We start from the raw sequence: 16,176 nt of genomic DNA, 5'->3' as shown, positions 1-16,176 counted from the left end.
ACTGGAACATCAACTGAGGCTTTCTTGACAAACACCAATGCCGAGCCATACAAATGCTGTTTTGACTGAATGGGCACAAATTCCCACAAACATACTTCAAAGTCATGTGAGAAACCTTCTCAGAAGTGTGGCTGCTATTATAACTGAGATCATCATGTACAGTGTATCACAAAAGTAAGTACACCCCTCACATTTCTGCAAATATTTCATTATAATCTTTTCATGGGACAACACTATAGACATGAAACTTGGATATAACTTAGAGTAGTCAGTGTACAACTTGTATAGCAGTGTAGATTTACTGTCTTCTGAAAAAAACTCAACACACAGCCATTAATGTCTAAATAGTTGGCAACATAAGTGAGTACACCCCACAGTGAACATGTCCAAATTGTGCCCAAATGTGTCATTGTCCCTCCCTGGTGTCATGTGTCAAGGTCCCAGGTGTAAATGGGGAGCAGGGCTGTTAAATTTGGTGTTTTGGGTACAATTCTCTCATACTGGCCCCTGGATATTCAACATGGCACCTCATGGCAAAGAACTCTCTGAGGATGTGAGAAATAGAATTGTTGCTCTCCACAAAGATGGTCTGGGCTATAAGAAGATTGCTAACACCCTGAAACTGAGCTACAGCATGGTGGCCAAGGTCATACAGCGGTTTTCCAGGACAGGTTCCACTCGGAACAGGCTTCGCCAGGGTCGACCAAAGAAGTTGAGTCCACGTGTTCGGCGTCATATCCAGAGGTTGGCTTTAAAAAATAGACACATGAGTGCTGCCAGCATTGCTGCAGAGGTTGAAGACGTGGGAGGTCAGCCTGTCAGTGCTCAGACCATACGCCGCACACTGCATCAACTCGGTCTGCATGGTCGTCATCCCAGAAGGAAGCTGACGCACAAGAAAGCCCGCAAACAGTTTGCTGAAGACAAGCAGTCCAAGAACATGGATTACTGGAATGCCCTGTGGTCTGACGAGACCAAGATAAACTTGTTTGGCTCAGATGGTGTCCAGCATGTGTGGCAGCGCCCTGGTGAGAAGTACCAAGACAACTGTATCTTGCCTACAGTCAAGCATGGTGGTGGTAGCATCATGGTCTTGGGCTGCATGAGTGTTGCTGGCACTGGGGAGCTGCAGTTCATTGAGGGAAACATGAATTCCAACATGTACTGTGACATTCTGAAACAGAGCATGATCCCCTCCCTTCGAGAACTGGGCCTCATGGCAGTTTTCCAACAGGATAACGACCCCAAACACAACCTCCAAGATGACAACTGCCTTGCTGAGGAAGCTGAAGGTAAAGGTGATGGACTAAACCCAATTGAGCACCTGTGGCGCATCCTCAAGTGGAAGGTGGAGGAGTTCAAGGTGTCTAACATCCACCAGCTCCTTGATGTCATCATGGAGGAGTGGAAGAGGATTCCAGTAGCAACCTGTGCAGCTCTGGTGAATTCCATGCCCAGGAGGGTTAAGGCAGTGCTGGATAATAATGGTGGTCACACAAAATATTGACACTTTGGGCACAATTTGGACATGTTCACTGTGGGGTGTACTCACTTATGTTGCCAGCCATTTAGACATTAATGGCTGTGTGTTGAGTTATTTTCAGAAGACAGTAAATCTACACTGCTATACAAGTTGTACACTGACTACTCTAAGTTATATCCAAGTTTTATTTCTATAGTGTTGTCCCATGAAAAGATATAATGAAATATTTGCAGAAATGTGAGGGGTGTACTCACTTTTGTGATACACTGTAGAGGTCACTCTATTTTACTACTAATTGTTTTTAAAATAGGATGTCCAACAAGCTCATGGTCATGTGTCTAAATACTTTTATCCATATAGACTAGGTTAGTAAAATGTTTGATCCACAGTTGTCTCGCAATTCTTTGGGCTGCCAGCAGATGTCACTTGCCGTCTCTCTCACACACACAGCATGTTACCCTTCTCAATGTGAAAGAGTTCTCACGTGTAGTGAGCTCGAGGTTTTGTCTCCCTCTGACTGGGCTTACTATCACTTCCTTAGCCCATGTGACCGGCCACGAGTGATTGAGTCTTTGAGGGGCGTGGAGGTGGTGGACATAGCCGCTGGAGGAGCCCACAGTGCTTGCATCACCGCAAGTGGAGAACTCTACACCTGGGGAAAGGGACGCTATGGGCGCCTGGGCCACGGAGACAGCGAGGACCAGCTCAAACCCAAACTGGTCAGTGCATAAAACATCACAGGCTGTATGAAACTCCTGTATGCATTATAGATTTTTGAGGCAATTTGTGTGACAAAAAATGTCTGGAAACTAAACAAAAAATCAATGGCTGGTCCTGCAATTCACCCACATACGTGTACCAAACCATGAATGAACTAAACTAGGCTTGAACCAGCAACCTTCAGATTACTGTCAGTTCATTAACCACTGAGCTACCACTGCGGGTTTGATTGGCCGTCCAGGTGCCTGTATAGGATTGGCGATGACTTGGGGAGATGGCCAAAACCCTGTGATGGATTGTTACCCTGTCCAGGGTATTCCAACCTTTTATCCCCACCCTGCTATGCTGATTATAATAGCAGCTCATTGATAGCGGCCTTAGTAATGGTCAGTATTGTCTACATGAAAGATGCTGACAGTTTCAAAGCTCCTCCAGTGACACAAACTGTTTGATATGAAGCTGTAAAAGTGACTCAATCTGTATGAACAACGTTAAACGTGAACAATACTTAATGTGACTTATTGTATTAAAACGATTGAGAAATTAAATTAATAGAGAGAACTTATGACCAGAAATAATTGGTGTTATAGTGTTACTGTGTCATTCTTTTAATGCATTAAACCACGTTAGACGCAAAACGCTTCTCATGTGAGTACTAGATTAGGTTTAAATATCTCATCCATAATGACTATTACAGTTTATGTGTGTGTGTGTGCAGGTGGATGCTCTGCAGGGGCACAGGGTGATTGATGTAGCGTGTGGAAGCGGCGATGCCCAGACTTTGTGTTTGACAGATGACGACATGGTTTGGTCTTGGGGAGATGGAGATTATGGCAAACTGGGTCGTGGAGGCAGTGACGGCTGCAAAGTGCCAATGAAGGCAAGACAGACTATTCAGCTTCATCAGGTCTTATTAGTCCGTCCATGTTTCGAGTGCTAACTTTTATCCTCTCTGTGTAGATCGACTCTCTGACTGGATTGGGAGTAATAAAAGTGGAGTGTGGTTCTCAGTTCTCTGTGGCCCTCACGAAGTCTGGAGCTGTGTACACATGGTAGGCTGTGCACATGCACATTTACACTGTATATGATTTTACTCATCCCAGCATGCAGATATTTAGATCTGTTGTATGTTTTATAGGGGAAAGGGAGACTACCACAGGCTTGGTCATGGCTCCGACGACCATGTCCGCAGACCACGGCAGGTCCAGGGTTTGCAGGGCAAAAAAGTAATTGCCATAGCAACTGGCTCTCTCCATTGTGTGTGCTGCACAGAAGATGGTACAATTATTTTGTAGGATTTTTGTTGAACAGGTATTTGAATACTACTTTGGATTAGTTTTGATTGATTCTTTTTGTATTTCTTAGGAGAAGTATATACATGGGGCGATAACGATGAGGGGCAGCTGGGTGATGGGACCACCAATGCCATTCAGAGGCCCAGACTTGTGGGAGCACTGCAGGGCAAGAAGATCAACAGGGTAGCCTGTGGCTCTGCACACACCCTTGCTTGGTCCACTAGCAAACCAACCAATGCTGGCAAACTCCCTGCTCAGGTAATAAATTACATCAGTGCTAATGACCTTAGCCTATTTAAACTACTGGTTTAAACTAGGGGTGCAATTGTTGCCTCTTCCTTTTAACCGATAACCAACGTTCATTAGTCGATGGTTAACCACTAACCAACAAGCTTATAGCATCACATTAAAACATTATGCACATCACAGAGTTTCATATCAGCAGGTCTTTGTGTGTATCTAATTTAAAAAACAAGTGGAAGTATTTTGATAATGTCTTTGCTTCGTTTCAGCAACTTTCAGATAGATTTGCTATACCCAGACATCACTTTTTCAGATATCTACAGGTTCGTAGCTTTGTTAACAATACGTTCCCCACATTTCCCAACTCACCTGGAGACTCAACAGTAGATGGTCTCTTCACACTAAGTACAACTCTTAAGGGTCTGATTTCCAAAATTTATAATCAAATCTATGCCTTACGGTCAGAGTCGTTAAATACCATTAAATCCCTCTGGGAGGAGGACCTGGGGATGGTGATAACGGAGCCAGTTTGGGAGGAGATTTTACAACGTATACATAAGTCTTCCATTTGTGCAAGGCATGGACTTGTCCAATTTAAGCTGGTTCATCGCACATACTATACCAAAGTCCGGTTGTCTAAATTCTATGAAAATGTATCTCCATTGTGTGATAGGTGTCAACAGGCTCCTGCCAATCTTATACATATGTTCTGGCTTTGCCCTTCCCTCTTTGCTTACTGGACGGAGATTTTTGGCACCCTGTCAAAGATAACTGGAGAGGAGATCGAACCAAATGCCTTGTGTGCGCTGTTTGGGGTTACTCTGTCACAATCTCTCCCAACACCCAAAAAGAATGTAATAGCATTTGTCACTCTATTAGCTAGGAGATTAATTGTGATTAATTGGAAATCCAAAACTCCTCCTTCCTACACTCACTGGATCAGGGATGTTTTTCTCTTTCTTAAACTGGAGAAAATTAGACTTACGCTTAGTGGCTTTTCAAACAAATTTGAGAGGATATGGGCCCCATTTTTCCAATTTGTGGGGGGGACAGATCTTCCACTCACTCCAGACTAATCCTACTTGTTGGTTGGTCGCTTGGTTTACTGGCTGAATGTTGCTGTTTCTGTCTGGGTATTAATGTTTGTATATGTGTTTTGCGTGGTGGGCTGGCCAATAGGGGTTTTCTTTCTTTTCTTTTAGAATTTTAATTGTATTTTTTTTCTTGCTATTTATTTATTTATTTATCTGTTTTTAAATTTTTTTTTATTTTTTTTTAATTTTTTTTTTAATTTTTTTTTTTTTTTAAATTTATTTATTTATTTATTTTTATTAATTGTATGTGTGTATGTATGTGTGTATGTATGGGTATATATATATATGTATATATATATATGTTTGTATGTATATGTGTATATGTGTATTTGTATTTTTCTTTAATGTCTTGCGTAGTGCTTAATATGTTATTGCTTAAGTATTTGTTATGAATACCTGTAAGACATTTGTATGTTGTCTTTGATTAAAAAAATTCAATAAATAAAGTTGGGGGAAAAAAAACAAAACAAAAAAAAACAAGTGGAAGTGGCAGTAATGTAGAACACTGTGACTAGTTCAGTGCTACAAATGTAAATCTAAACAAAGTTGGTAGCAAACAGTTATTAACAAGCGCCAATTAAATATGATTGGCAAACAATTTAGCTTAAAGTTCTTCTTGTAACATGTCATGTTGTTATTATAAAATAATTAGTGCAGTTTTATTTCTATTCTGGAACATGATGCAAGATATCCATATTATTTTTTATTTACATACGAGTGAAAGTTACACACAGAGTTTTTCCATGCGGTCAGACTTCATACTGACACTAAACAGCTTAATCAGTCATGATTTTGACGCGTAACGGTAACATGAGAGCATTAAAGCTAAAGAATGACTATGAAATTACTATTTCTGTTTATTTTTGTTTAAAAGTTTAAAAAAACTTTTTGTTTGAGTTGTCCTGAAGTCCAGATATAGCATTTGTTTTAACTTTCTTTATTTTGTGTGTGTGTGTGTGTGTGTACATGTATGTGTATCCCCCAGGTTCCTATGGAGTATAACCACTTACAGGAGATCCCCATTATTGCTCTGAGGAACAGACTGCTGCTTCTGCATCACATTTCTGAACTCTTCTGTCCCTGCATCCCCATGTTTGACCTAGAGGGACGTCTCGGTCAGACCAGTCACGGCCCTTCTGTGGGCTTCGACACACTCCGGGGCATCCTCATCTCACAGGGCAAGGTAATGTTTACATACACTTGTAGAGTTGATGTATGTTGTGGCAGATGTGGTATTGTTGAATTACAGTTATAATGGTATTTAAATTGTTTTGGTAAGAATGATAATGATTATGCTTTATGGCTTACTCTGTTTACAGGAGGCTGCATTTCGCAAAGTCGTGCAGGCAACTATGGTGAGAGACCGGCAACATGGCCCAGTGGTGGAACTCAACAGAATTCAGGTAATCACACACACACCAACTCAGAAACAAAATTCAATTCTGAGCTCAAAACCCCATCCTTCCCAATTCTTCCAAATAGTTAATATAAATAATTATAAATAATAATTACATTGACATCTTTGGCATTTAGCAGACACTCTTATCCAGAGTGACTTACATAAGATCTTTTACGGTTAACATTTGCTTACTCCAGTTTAATTAGACAACAGTCCATTTTTTAAAATAAGATGATATAGAAGGTTAGCGAGTGCATGTTATTCCTCAGCCTAAGTGCTTAGTAAAGAAGTAGGTCTTTAATCGTCTTTTGAAGACATTGAGAACGAACAGGGGACGTTTGTTCCACATAATGATTCAGAGAATTTGTATGTTGATGCACAATGTAAGCTTTTTACTTTTGTGAGTGAGGGGACTTTACCAGACCTTACCTTAATAGCCTCTGTTCATGGGTCACTGGTTCTCAGTAGGATAGGTCACAAGAGCAACATGAAGATGTCGCATAATAGAACTGCATAGAGAAAGTCTTTCTCTTGTTTCTGTCGTTTTTGCTTTCTATTGTTCTGCTGCCCTGCTTTTGCTTCTCTGTCTCTGAACTTACCTTCCTCTCATTCTAAGGTGAAACGCTCTCGCAGTAAAGGAGGTTTAGCAGGTCCAGACGGAACCAAATCTGTGTTTGGACAGATGTGTGCCAAGATGACTTCCTTTAGCCCAGACAGCCTGCTGCTGCCTCATCGGGTCTGGAAAGTCAAGTTTGTAGGCAAGTACTCCCCAAAACTTGAAATTCTTTTCTCTATTAAGAGTGTGCACTGAAACAATCCATGTACAGTTTGCCGTGTGTTCAATGGCTAGCTTTCCATCTTGTTATCTACTGGCCGAAACAGCCTAACCATTAGAAGGTGCACTTGTTGGTGTGCTCTCAGTGAAAATGGGGTTACGTCAGGAATACCAAAATATGACACACTCAGCAACTTATTGCCGTAAACGCATCAAGCTAAATATTTCAGTGCTAACAGTGTCTATATCTCTGATGTGTGTAGGTGAGTCTGTAGATGACTGTGGAGGAGGCTATAGTGAATCTATAGCAGAAATGTGTGAGGAGCTGCAGAATGGACTCACTCCTCTGCTCATCGTCACTCCAAACGGCCGAGACGAGTCCGGAGCCAACAGGGACTGCTTCTTGCTCAACCCTGCTGCCAAGAGTCCACTACACATGAGCATGTTTCGCTTCTTAGGTACAACTAAGCTGGTTCTAAGCTGGTTAATCTTTTTTAACCCTCTAACTGACCGCTATTATGGAGGAAAATAGTGTATATTTTAACTCTATCCCAGCTTCCAGAATAGCTCACTCAATAATTCAGTTGAGTCGACTGCTTGTTTAGGCATTCCTGGTCCTGGGAGAAACCAAAGTCAGAATCCATTGCAGGGCTTTGTTTTAAATGTATTATTATTATTACTATTAATATATATTTTTTAGTTTTTTCTGTTGCCATGTTGTAAATCTACCCCTAGTTGAATGTGATCTAAAAGCAAAGTTATACACTTAAACCATTTACCTTAACAGACTATTCATCCTTTAAATTTTGTTAAAACAAACTCCAAGCTCTTCTGCTCTTATGAAAGGGATAAACTGGAGTTGTAGAAGCATCTCTGCTTTGCTCACAACTGATAAATTTCCAAGCCCTCTGGCTAATATTGACATGACAAGATTGGGTGGGAGGGTGTGTTTGTAATCTTGCCTTGAAAGTGTTTACCTTGTACACAAGATGTTTAGTTTACAGCCCTGCCATACAGTGGTGTATAATAATATAAAACTCGACATTGTTTTATCTTAATCTCTCAACTCTGTGCATTTTGTGTTTGTGTGTTGTTTAGGAGTTCTTCTGGGAATCGCGATACGTACAGGCAGTCCACTAAGCTTGTACCTTGCTGAACCTGTGTGGAAGCAGCTTGCTGGAATGAACCTGACAATTGCAGATCTCAGTGAGGTAAGCCTGCTGGAAGTGTGCATGGAAGTCTGTTGAAAAGTTTGTTTTTAAAAGTAGTCTGCACAAAGCCCTGAAGTTAAGCCTATTGAACACCTTAGATTGTGAGCCAGGCCATTTTCTGTCTCACAAATGCTCATTTGACTGCATGGGCACTATTTCCCATAGTCGCACTTCAAACTCTTGTGGAAAGCAATCCCAATAGAATTTGAGCTTTTATTGCCGCTAGAGGCAACTTCATATTGATGCTTATGGTTTTGGAAAGGGATTTCAACAAGCTTATGCTGAGGTGTCTATATACTTTTGGACATATATTGTATATTTTCCTTAAAAAAAAGAAAGATACTTTAATGTAGGTATAAACATTGAGCTGTTGTTACTGTACTAATGTCATGTGACCCTTTTCCTGACACCTTAAAAGTTTTTAAAAAACAAAAAAACAGCTTTTGTCATGATTTGTTAGTAACACTGGCATGAATAATGTGTACATCTGTGAGGACACCGTTCATGCTGAGGGGTACATGCAATTTGGAGCACCATATGCTTGCCTGCTTGTTTCAAGACACGTCACAACAGTGTGCCTTTATAGACAGTGAGTGACAGTGCTACATTGTCTGCAGCTCAGACCTGCAATTAAAAAAATAAATGAATAAAAATAGTAAGTGATTACTTTTATTCTGTGCCTTTTTTTAAATGTAAGGGTGGAGGGTGAACTGGTATGTGTGTGCGTGCTTGTGTGAGAGAGAGGGAGAGAGAGAGAGCACTTCTACGTTCATGCTGTAATCATGAGATGCTGAAACGTGTAGTTAAGTGCAGGATGACCTTTGCTCACAGAGCTGCTCTTGTTTAATGCCCTGTGCCTTAAGCCGTCAGTAGAGTTAATGTGGAATTGTGCGCACACACACACAGAAGTATTTAGCATTGAAAACCAGTCAACTGTATTCAAACAGAAGTTTACATACAATCATAAGCTGTGTATGTCACGGCAGTTATGGGACTGTAATAATTACTACAGCTGCTCAAGTTAGTGTTTTGCATGTGCTTTACATTGCCAAAGGCTTGAAGGTGGTCACACAAGAAAGTAAGCCCTTGGTTCCAAAGAAAAAAAATCAGACCTAGATAAATCTAGGATGGGTGTGGGTACAAGGAAATCACCAGCGCTCTTTATTTATAATCACTAACAAAGAATTATGAGGCCATGTTACAGTAAAGTTAGTTGACATGAAACTTTTTTTTTACTATGAAATTAATAATTTGAGTTGTATGTATATTTTTGACAAAAGAACAGTTACAGAAACCATTAAAATCCCATAACATTCTATTTCAACTGTTTACTTTCCAAGTACAAATGGAGCTGTGTAACTATTTAGGCTTTGTTTTTTTTTTTTACCCTTCCATGCCTTTGTGACTTCCTATACTTCCTATAAGTCTGCATGCATGTGTGCCTATGTATGTGTGCTCAGGTGGATAAGGACTTCATCCCTGGTCTGATGTATATCAGAGATAACGAGGCATCAGCAGAGGAGTTTGAAGCCATGCCTCTGCCATTTACTGTGCCCAATGCCTGTGGTCAGGAGGTACAACTCAGCTCTAAATACTCTCACATCAGCCTGGAGAACCGTGCAGAGTATGTGCGCCTCGCCATCAACTACAGGTAAATGCCTAAGTCTTTTTTGACCGAAATACTGTACTACTTTTTGTTTAAAAGTGTAATATATATGTAGGAGGTGATAAATAGGTAAATCTTTTCATTTAAAGTTTATGTCTAGTTGTTATGGCATAGTTAGAAGAGGCAGTAGTAGCAGCTCAGTGGTTAAGATACTGTACTAGTACGGTTGCCAGTTTAAGCCCCACCACTGTAAGCAGCCACTGTTGAGCCCTTGAGCAAGGTCCTTAACCCACTGTTGCTTGAATTGTACACTTGAGTTGTACAATCGTAAGTTGCTGTGGATGAAAGCATCTACTAAATGCCATAAATGTAAAATAGAAAGCTTTAGGCATTTTTAGATTACTAAAAGCAATCATGGTATGAAATGTAAACGAACGGGGACAGTGAAACAGTTGAGTAAGTGCTCTAATAAGAAGGCCTGTGCTAGACAGCTCTATTATTGCTACAGTATTAGCTTGGTCTAGGTTTCCTAATATGGCTCTAATGTTTCTGTCCATACTATGCCGCTGGTAACAGTCCACAGGAACTGTAAGAGGATTTAGTCTGAATTTCATTGATGATTAGTATTTTAGTGGTTAAGGTACTGGACTTGTAATCAAAAGGTTGCTGGCTCAAACCCCACCACTGCCAGGTTGCCACTGTTGGGCTCTTGAGCAAGGCCCTTAATCCTCAATTGCTTAGACAATATACTGTCACAGTACTGTAAGTCACTTTGGATAAAGGCCTCTGCTAAATGCCGTACATGTAAATACAATAACCCATGTCAAATCTGCTTTGGAACATGACGAGCATATTGTCACAATACTCTGTGTATTAAAACTGTATTAGTCTATCTTTTTGTGCTTACTCTTACGTTCTTATCTGTGCAGGCTGCACGAGTTTGACGAGCAGGTAGCTGCAGTGAGGGAGGGAATGGCCCGAGTGGTGCCTGTGCCGCTCCTCTCTCTCTTCACCGGCTATGAGCTGGAGACCATGGTACGAGACTTCACACACAACACTCATTAACCGAGCGTGTACTCTGTAAAAGCATGCTGTCAAAACACAGGAGCTGGTGTGGGCTGTGAGAACTGTTGTGATCAGAACCCACCGTGTTGTGACTGAATTCAGATGCAGAGGAGCATAGTCTAATCTGACTTGGTTGCTTTGCAGGTGTGTGGAAGTCCTGATATCCCGCTGCACCTGCTGAAGTCTGTAGCCACATATAAGGGGGTGGAGCCCACAGCTCCGCTGATCCAGTGGTTCTGGGAGGTGATGGAGTCCTTCTCCAACACTGAGCGCTCACTCTTCCTCAGGTTCGTGTGGGGACGAACACGCCTGCCCAGGACAATCGCAGATTTCCGTGGTCGAGACTTTGTGGTGCAGGTAGGTGTTTAAATTGTCTGAAATGTCCTCATCACTTACTGTATGTGCAAGGGAGAGAAACCTCGACTTGATTTAATATACTTTTACATATTATCATGTGTAAATTCGTCTCAAGGAAGACATCTCAAATCAGCGGGTGTTTATTTATTAATTTTTTTGGAAAAATAGGTGATTATACACTGTATGGGCTAAAGTACTGGGACACCCTTGTAATTGTTAAATTTCAATTTCTAATTAATGTGTTTCAGCCACAATAATTGGAAACAGGTCTAATACATTAATTATATAAAGGAAATTATATGCTTTTAACTTTGCTGCAATAGTTTAGGGAAAGCCCTGCACAAAGCAAGGTCTATAAAGACCTGAAGAAAAGCTTGGTTTAAAGAAACTCCAGAGGCCTGCACAGCCCCGCTAACCAACTTCAGAATGAACTGAAATGGGCTTGAATGGGCACAACCTCCCACAGACATACTTTAAAGCCTTCTCAGAAGAGTGGCTGTTTTATGGCTGAAATTATCACATTTTTACACGTTTGGCATCCTGTGTGGTGTGTGTTGCTGTATTGTGCCCAATGATTCCTGGAAAACCCGGAGCAACCGTGACCCTTTCCAACATAAAGCAATGGTAAAATATAAATATAAAATGAAATTCTGTTCAGAAAAGCCTGCAGAGGGTTCTGCTCCCAAGCTCATCTCAGATGGACTAAAAGACCATGTTTCGGATTGTGTTTGAAGACAGAGAGTGTGTGTGTTTGACCGGCCTGCCTGCAGTCCAGATTCGTCTCTTATTGAAAATCCATGGCTCATCATTAAGAAGAGAGGCAGACAACGGCGACCACAACGTGTCCTTCATTCCCAAACCACAAAAAAATTTAATGTAACACAGTGGCAGGCAACAGATTCTTAATGTGTTTACCTCGATGGGTAGCACTGTCGCCTTACAGCAAGAAGGTCCTGGGTTCGATTTCCAGGTGGAGCAGTCGGGGTCTTTTCTGTTTGGAGTTTGTATGTTCTTCCTGTGTCTGCGTGGATGTGAAGCACCTTGTGGATCAGGCTTGTACTTTACTCACTCCACAAATAAAAACTATAATCACTATAAAAGCTTTTTTTAGGTGCATGGATCAGTTACTGATGCCTCAAACCTTCCTGCTATATTAACCTTTTCTTATATTTATTTTCTCCAGGTCCTTGATAAGTACAACCCACCAGACCACTTCCTCCCAGAGTCATACACCTGCTTTTTCCTGCTCAAGCTGCCCCGTTACTCATGTAAACTGGTTTTGGAGGAGAAACTGAAGTATGCAATCCACTTCTGTAAGTCCATCGACACCGACGACTACGCACGCATCGCTCTGAGTGGCGAGCCTGCCGCAGACGACTCCACTGACGACTCAGATAACGATGATGCCGATTCCTTCGCCTCCGACTCCACGCAGGACTACCTAACTGCGCACTGACACCTGTGTATCCCCTTCCAACCCACACATACTCACGCACACGGACTTATCGATGTGGCTGTGCATCAGAAATGATACGAAATATGCTGCCAAGATTTCAAGAACAGAAAACTCAGCTAAAAGAAGATCCGTTTTAAACTCAAACACTTACATGTATGCCTACAACCACTAAAATGAAGAGTGTAGGAGTATCTTTATGTGCAATTAGTTCTAAACCACCTTAAGCTGGTAAAGAACTTTGTTTTTTTTTTTGTTTCATTGTTTATTTAAAAAAAAAAAAAGAGCAGAGAGGGGAAAATCTGCATATTTGAGTGTTGCTAGACCTTGTGTTTATAGTGTGAACAGACAGACCGCTTAGCCTAGCACTGTGCTCGACGACCCCTGATAGACTCCACATCACTTCACTACTGCTTTGTGAATTGTTTAACGAAATGAGCACGTGCGGCTTTCTCACGCTCTTCTTAAATAGCAGTGTTTTGTTTTGAAGAATTATTTTAACCTTAAACATGACGTGTGCTCAAAAATTGGTGTTAACAGGAGCTCATTCAGGGGTTGTTTTATTTTAGGTTGACGGTCACTGTATTCAGTTTCCCCTCCCTGATAATGCGTGTTTGCCGTTATTTACTACGTGTAAATAATGTTATTGTGCCATGTGTTCATATGTTTCATTCCAATAGTATAATGTTAATAAATTTCTGTTTAAAAAATGTAAAACTGAAGATTGTGCTTCTCTGTCTTTAATACTAGTTTGAAGAAAGTTAGTCTTGAGCTGCTTTCAAAATCACATACTTCCATACTGAACAGTATGCAAAAGCAGTACCCGAGCAATACCCTGGTTAGTATGTCCGAATACATAAGATACAATAAACAGTATGCGAAAAAGTACCCGGATGACCTACTTCATGGGCAGCCATTTTTGAGTATGCAAACGATGCACACTTGCAGTCCGCTAATGTATCCCATAATTCGACTGGAGCTGATAGATGGCGGAAAGCGGAGAGTCGACTGTTTACAAGTGTAAGTAAGACAAAAATTAAAAATGTTATGATTAAGTACAACCCTGAGTAACGTTATTAGTAGCTTTGTGGAGAGCGACAGATTTAATTTAGTCTGATTTTAAAATTGTTATAACGTCATGCATCATTTAATGTTGGTAAGATGGCGGACGTAGTACGACTGAGATTGCTTGCATACTGCACACTTGCGTACTGAAAGAGCTTACTGCTTTACCGGCCGAGCAGTGAGTCCTTCCTCGAATCTAGTACGTACTGTTTAAGTATGCGATTTCAGACGCAGCCATTGTTGGTATGACATGCAGCTGGTTAGGTGTTACATTTTATTTATTTATTCATTTATGCATTTTCTCCCTTTTTCTCCCAAATTAAGCATAGCCAATTAGTCTTCTGCTGCTGGGGATCCCGATTGCGTTCGAGGAGGGTTTATTCGCCTGCTCCACACCCCCTCCGACCCGGGCTCAGTACCTCTACCCCTTCTTTTTCGCCTGTGCCTTGGTGGACTTGCACGAGGCGACTGCACTTCTGCACAGGCACCTCAGGCTGCTAAGCAGGGTCCCTGCACAGCGTTTGAAGACCCCACCCACTTTATTAGTCCGGTCTTTTCCCACCCAGCCAATTTTGTCTGCTGCAGGCACTAGATGGTGACCAGTGGGCAGATAGCAGAGCTGAGATTTGAACCGGGATGTTCAGAATCCCAGCACTGGTGTACTAGCAGAATTTTTCTTCAATATGGTATATTGAGTTGTTCGTAATTAATTATGGCAGCTTAATTAAACCATGTATGTCTGTCGAAGTTACATAAATAATGCTCTTTTCCAATGTATCATTAGACACACCTTAAAGAAGATGCTACTAAAGAAAATGAAATTGGATCTTTTAGGTGAGTGACAATATAGAATATTGTAGTATAGAGTAGTTGCATTTCTTTAACTAAACGTTTTTTTGTCTGTATTAAGTCCCACAAGTTGTGTTACTTGAACATGTGATAAGAGAACCGCACAGGGACAATGTGAATAACCTTAAGGGTGTTTAGAGTGAGACAATTAATTAGGTAACATTGTGAGACAGTGGCCTACTTGGTAGAGCTTTTGGCTATCAATCTCTGCAATGCAGCCACTGTTGGGCCCTAGAGCAAGGCCCCTTAACCATTTCAGCTTTGGGGTGCCGTAACTTTAATGAATAGCAAATGAAGTTATGAGTACTAGATGCAGAATTCCAGGTCATTCCAAATGGTTCACAAACTTTTTCTTATAACACACGATCTGTATGGCTTTGTATCATCACAAATCAAGTGTGTTCCTCCCTATTAGTAAAATTTTACATTTAGTCCTCCACCCTCCCTCCTCTGACATAAAACTGCAATAGCACATGACACAGCAGAGCTGAAAAGATTACAGTGGCTTTTGAAAGAGAATAATGGGAGAAAAAGTCCTTTGATGGCTTCATTTGGCATTCTTTGCAGTCTTAATGCTTTTTTTTTAAGCTGGATTCACAAAGCTCTACACAGTATTACAGTGTGTACAGTATGAGGAATCAATTGCTAGAATAAAGCACCTGACTCTAAAGACTGGATCAGGTGCTTTCCTCATGCCGTGCACTCATTTACAGTAGAAATCCTCAGTATAGTGGGGTGCATGGGAATGAGAGACTGGTAGAAGAGTGGTAGTTTAGGAGAGAGCAGACACTGTAATTACACGCTGCGTACACAGTCTTTTGGTAGCTGATGAATGCTGCCTCACGAGGGTAAAATTTAAATAAAACCCATTAGTTACATGAAAGCATTTGGAAAGCATCTGGCGTCTCAGTGTGATCTCAACTTACTAAGAAACCTTTAAAATGGATCATGTGTATAAATGTTGCTTTCAAAAACAAGAGCCAATGGAGAGACAGCAAGAGTTGGGTAATGGTGATTTATTTTTTAAAGTTTTTTTCTGGCCAGAAAAATCAGCAAGTTTGTCTACACCTCTGTATCTGATGCAGTTATAAAAGACTTTTCATTGTGACTGGATGTAGGGCAGTTGTAGCCTAGTGATTAAGGTACTGGACTAGTAATCAAAAGGTCACTGTATTAAGCCCCACCACTGCCAGGTTGTCACTGTTGGGCCCTTGAGCAAAGTCCTTATCCCTCAAATGCTTAGACATGTACACCGATCAGCCATAACATTAAAACCACCTCCTTGTTTCTACACACATTGTCCATTTTATCAGCTCCACTTACCATATAGAAGCACTTTGTAGTTCTACAATTACTGACTGTAGTCCATCTGTTTCTCTGCATGCTTTGTTAGCCCCCTTTCATGCTGTTCTTTAATGGTCAGGACTCTCCCAGGACCACTACAGAGCAGGTATTATTTAGGTGGTGGATCATTCTCAGCACTGCAGTGACAATAACATGGTGGTGGTGTGTTAGTGTGTGTTGTGCTGGTATGAGTGGATCAGATACAGCAGTGCTGATG

The 16,176-nt window shown here is 41.1% G+C and overlaps 1 protein-coding gene across 6 annotated transcripts in view; it reads left to right on the top strand.

Annotated features, from left to right (window-relative positions):
* Nucleotides 1–13,418, top strand: part of herc2 (HECT and RLD domain containing E3 ubiquitin protein ligase 2) — a 77,737-nt gene extending 64,319 nt beyond the window's left edge. For all 6 annotated transcript variants that reach the window (XM_062997973.1, XM_062997970.1, XM_062997972.1 and 3 more), the window contains 14 exons: nucleotides 2,025–2,202; nucleotides 2,922–3,083; nucleotides 3,164–3,255; nucleotides 3,342–3,481; nucleotides 3,569–3,756; nucleotides 5,821–6,018; nucleotides 6,155–6,238; nucleotides 6,851–6,992; nucleotides 7,273–7,467; nucleotides 8,108–8,220; nucleotides 9,681–9,871; nucleotides 10,756–10,861; nucleotides 11,036–11,248; nucleotides 12,432–13,418. In XM_062997973.1, coding sequence (XP_062854043.1) covers nucleotides 2,025–2,202; nucleotides 2,922–3,083; nucleotides 3,164–3,255; nucleotides 3,342–3,481; nucleotides 3,569–3,756; nucleotides 5,821–6,018; nucleotides 6,155–6,238; nucleotides 6,851–6,992; nucleotides 7,273–7,467; nucleotides 8,108–8,220; nucleotides 9,681–9,871; nucleotides 10,756–10,861; nucleotides 11,036–11,248; nucleotides 12,432–12,704 — 2,275 coding nt within the window. In that variant the 3' untranslated portion in view covers nucleotides 12,705–13,418. The remainder of the gene's footprint in view (nucleotides 1–2,024; nucleotides 2,203–2,921; nucleotides 3,084–3,163; nucleotides 3,256–3,341; nucleotides 3,482–3,568; nucleotides 3,757–5,820; nucleotides 6,019–6,154; nucleotides 6,239–6,850; nucleotides 6,993–7,272; nucleotides 7,468–8,107; nucleotides 8,221–9,680; nucleotides 9,872–10,755; nucleotides 10,862–11,035; nucleotides 11,249–12,431) is intronic.
* Nucleotides 13,419–16,176: the final 2,758 nt, after the last annotated feature.

This window comes from Trichomycterus rosablanca, chromosome 6 (genome assembly GCF_030014385.1).
Source record: "Trichomycterus rosablanca isolate fTriRos1 chromosome 6, fTriRos1.hap1, whole genome shotgun sequence".
In the NCBI taxonomy this organism is placed as follows: Eukaryota; Metazoa; Chordata; class Actinopteri; order Siluriformes; family Trichomycteridae; genus Trichomycterus; species Trichomycterus rosablanca.
Note: the sequence above shows the minus strand (reverse complement) of the source record. Positions and strands in the feature narration are given on the sequence as shown.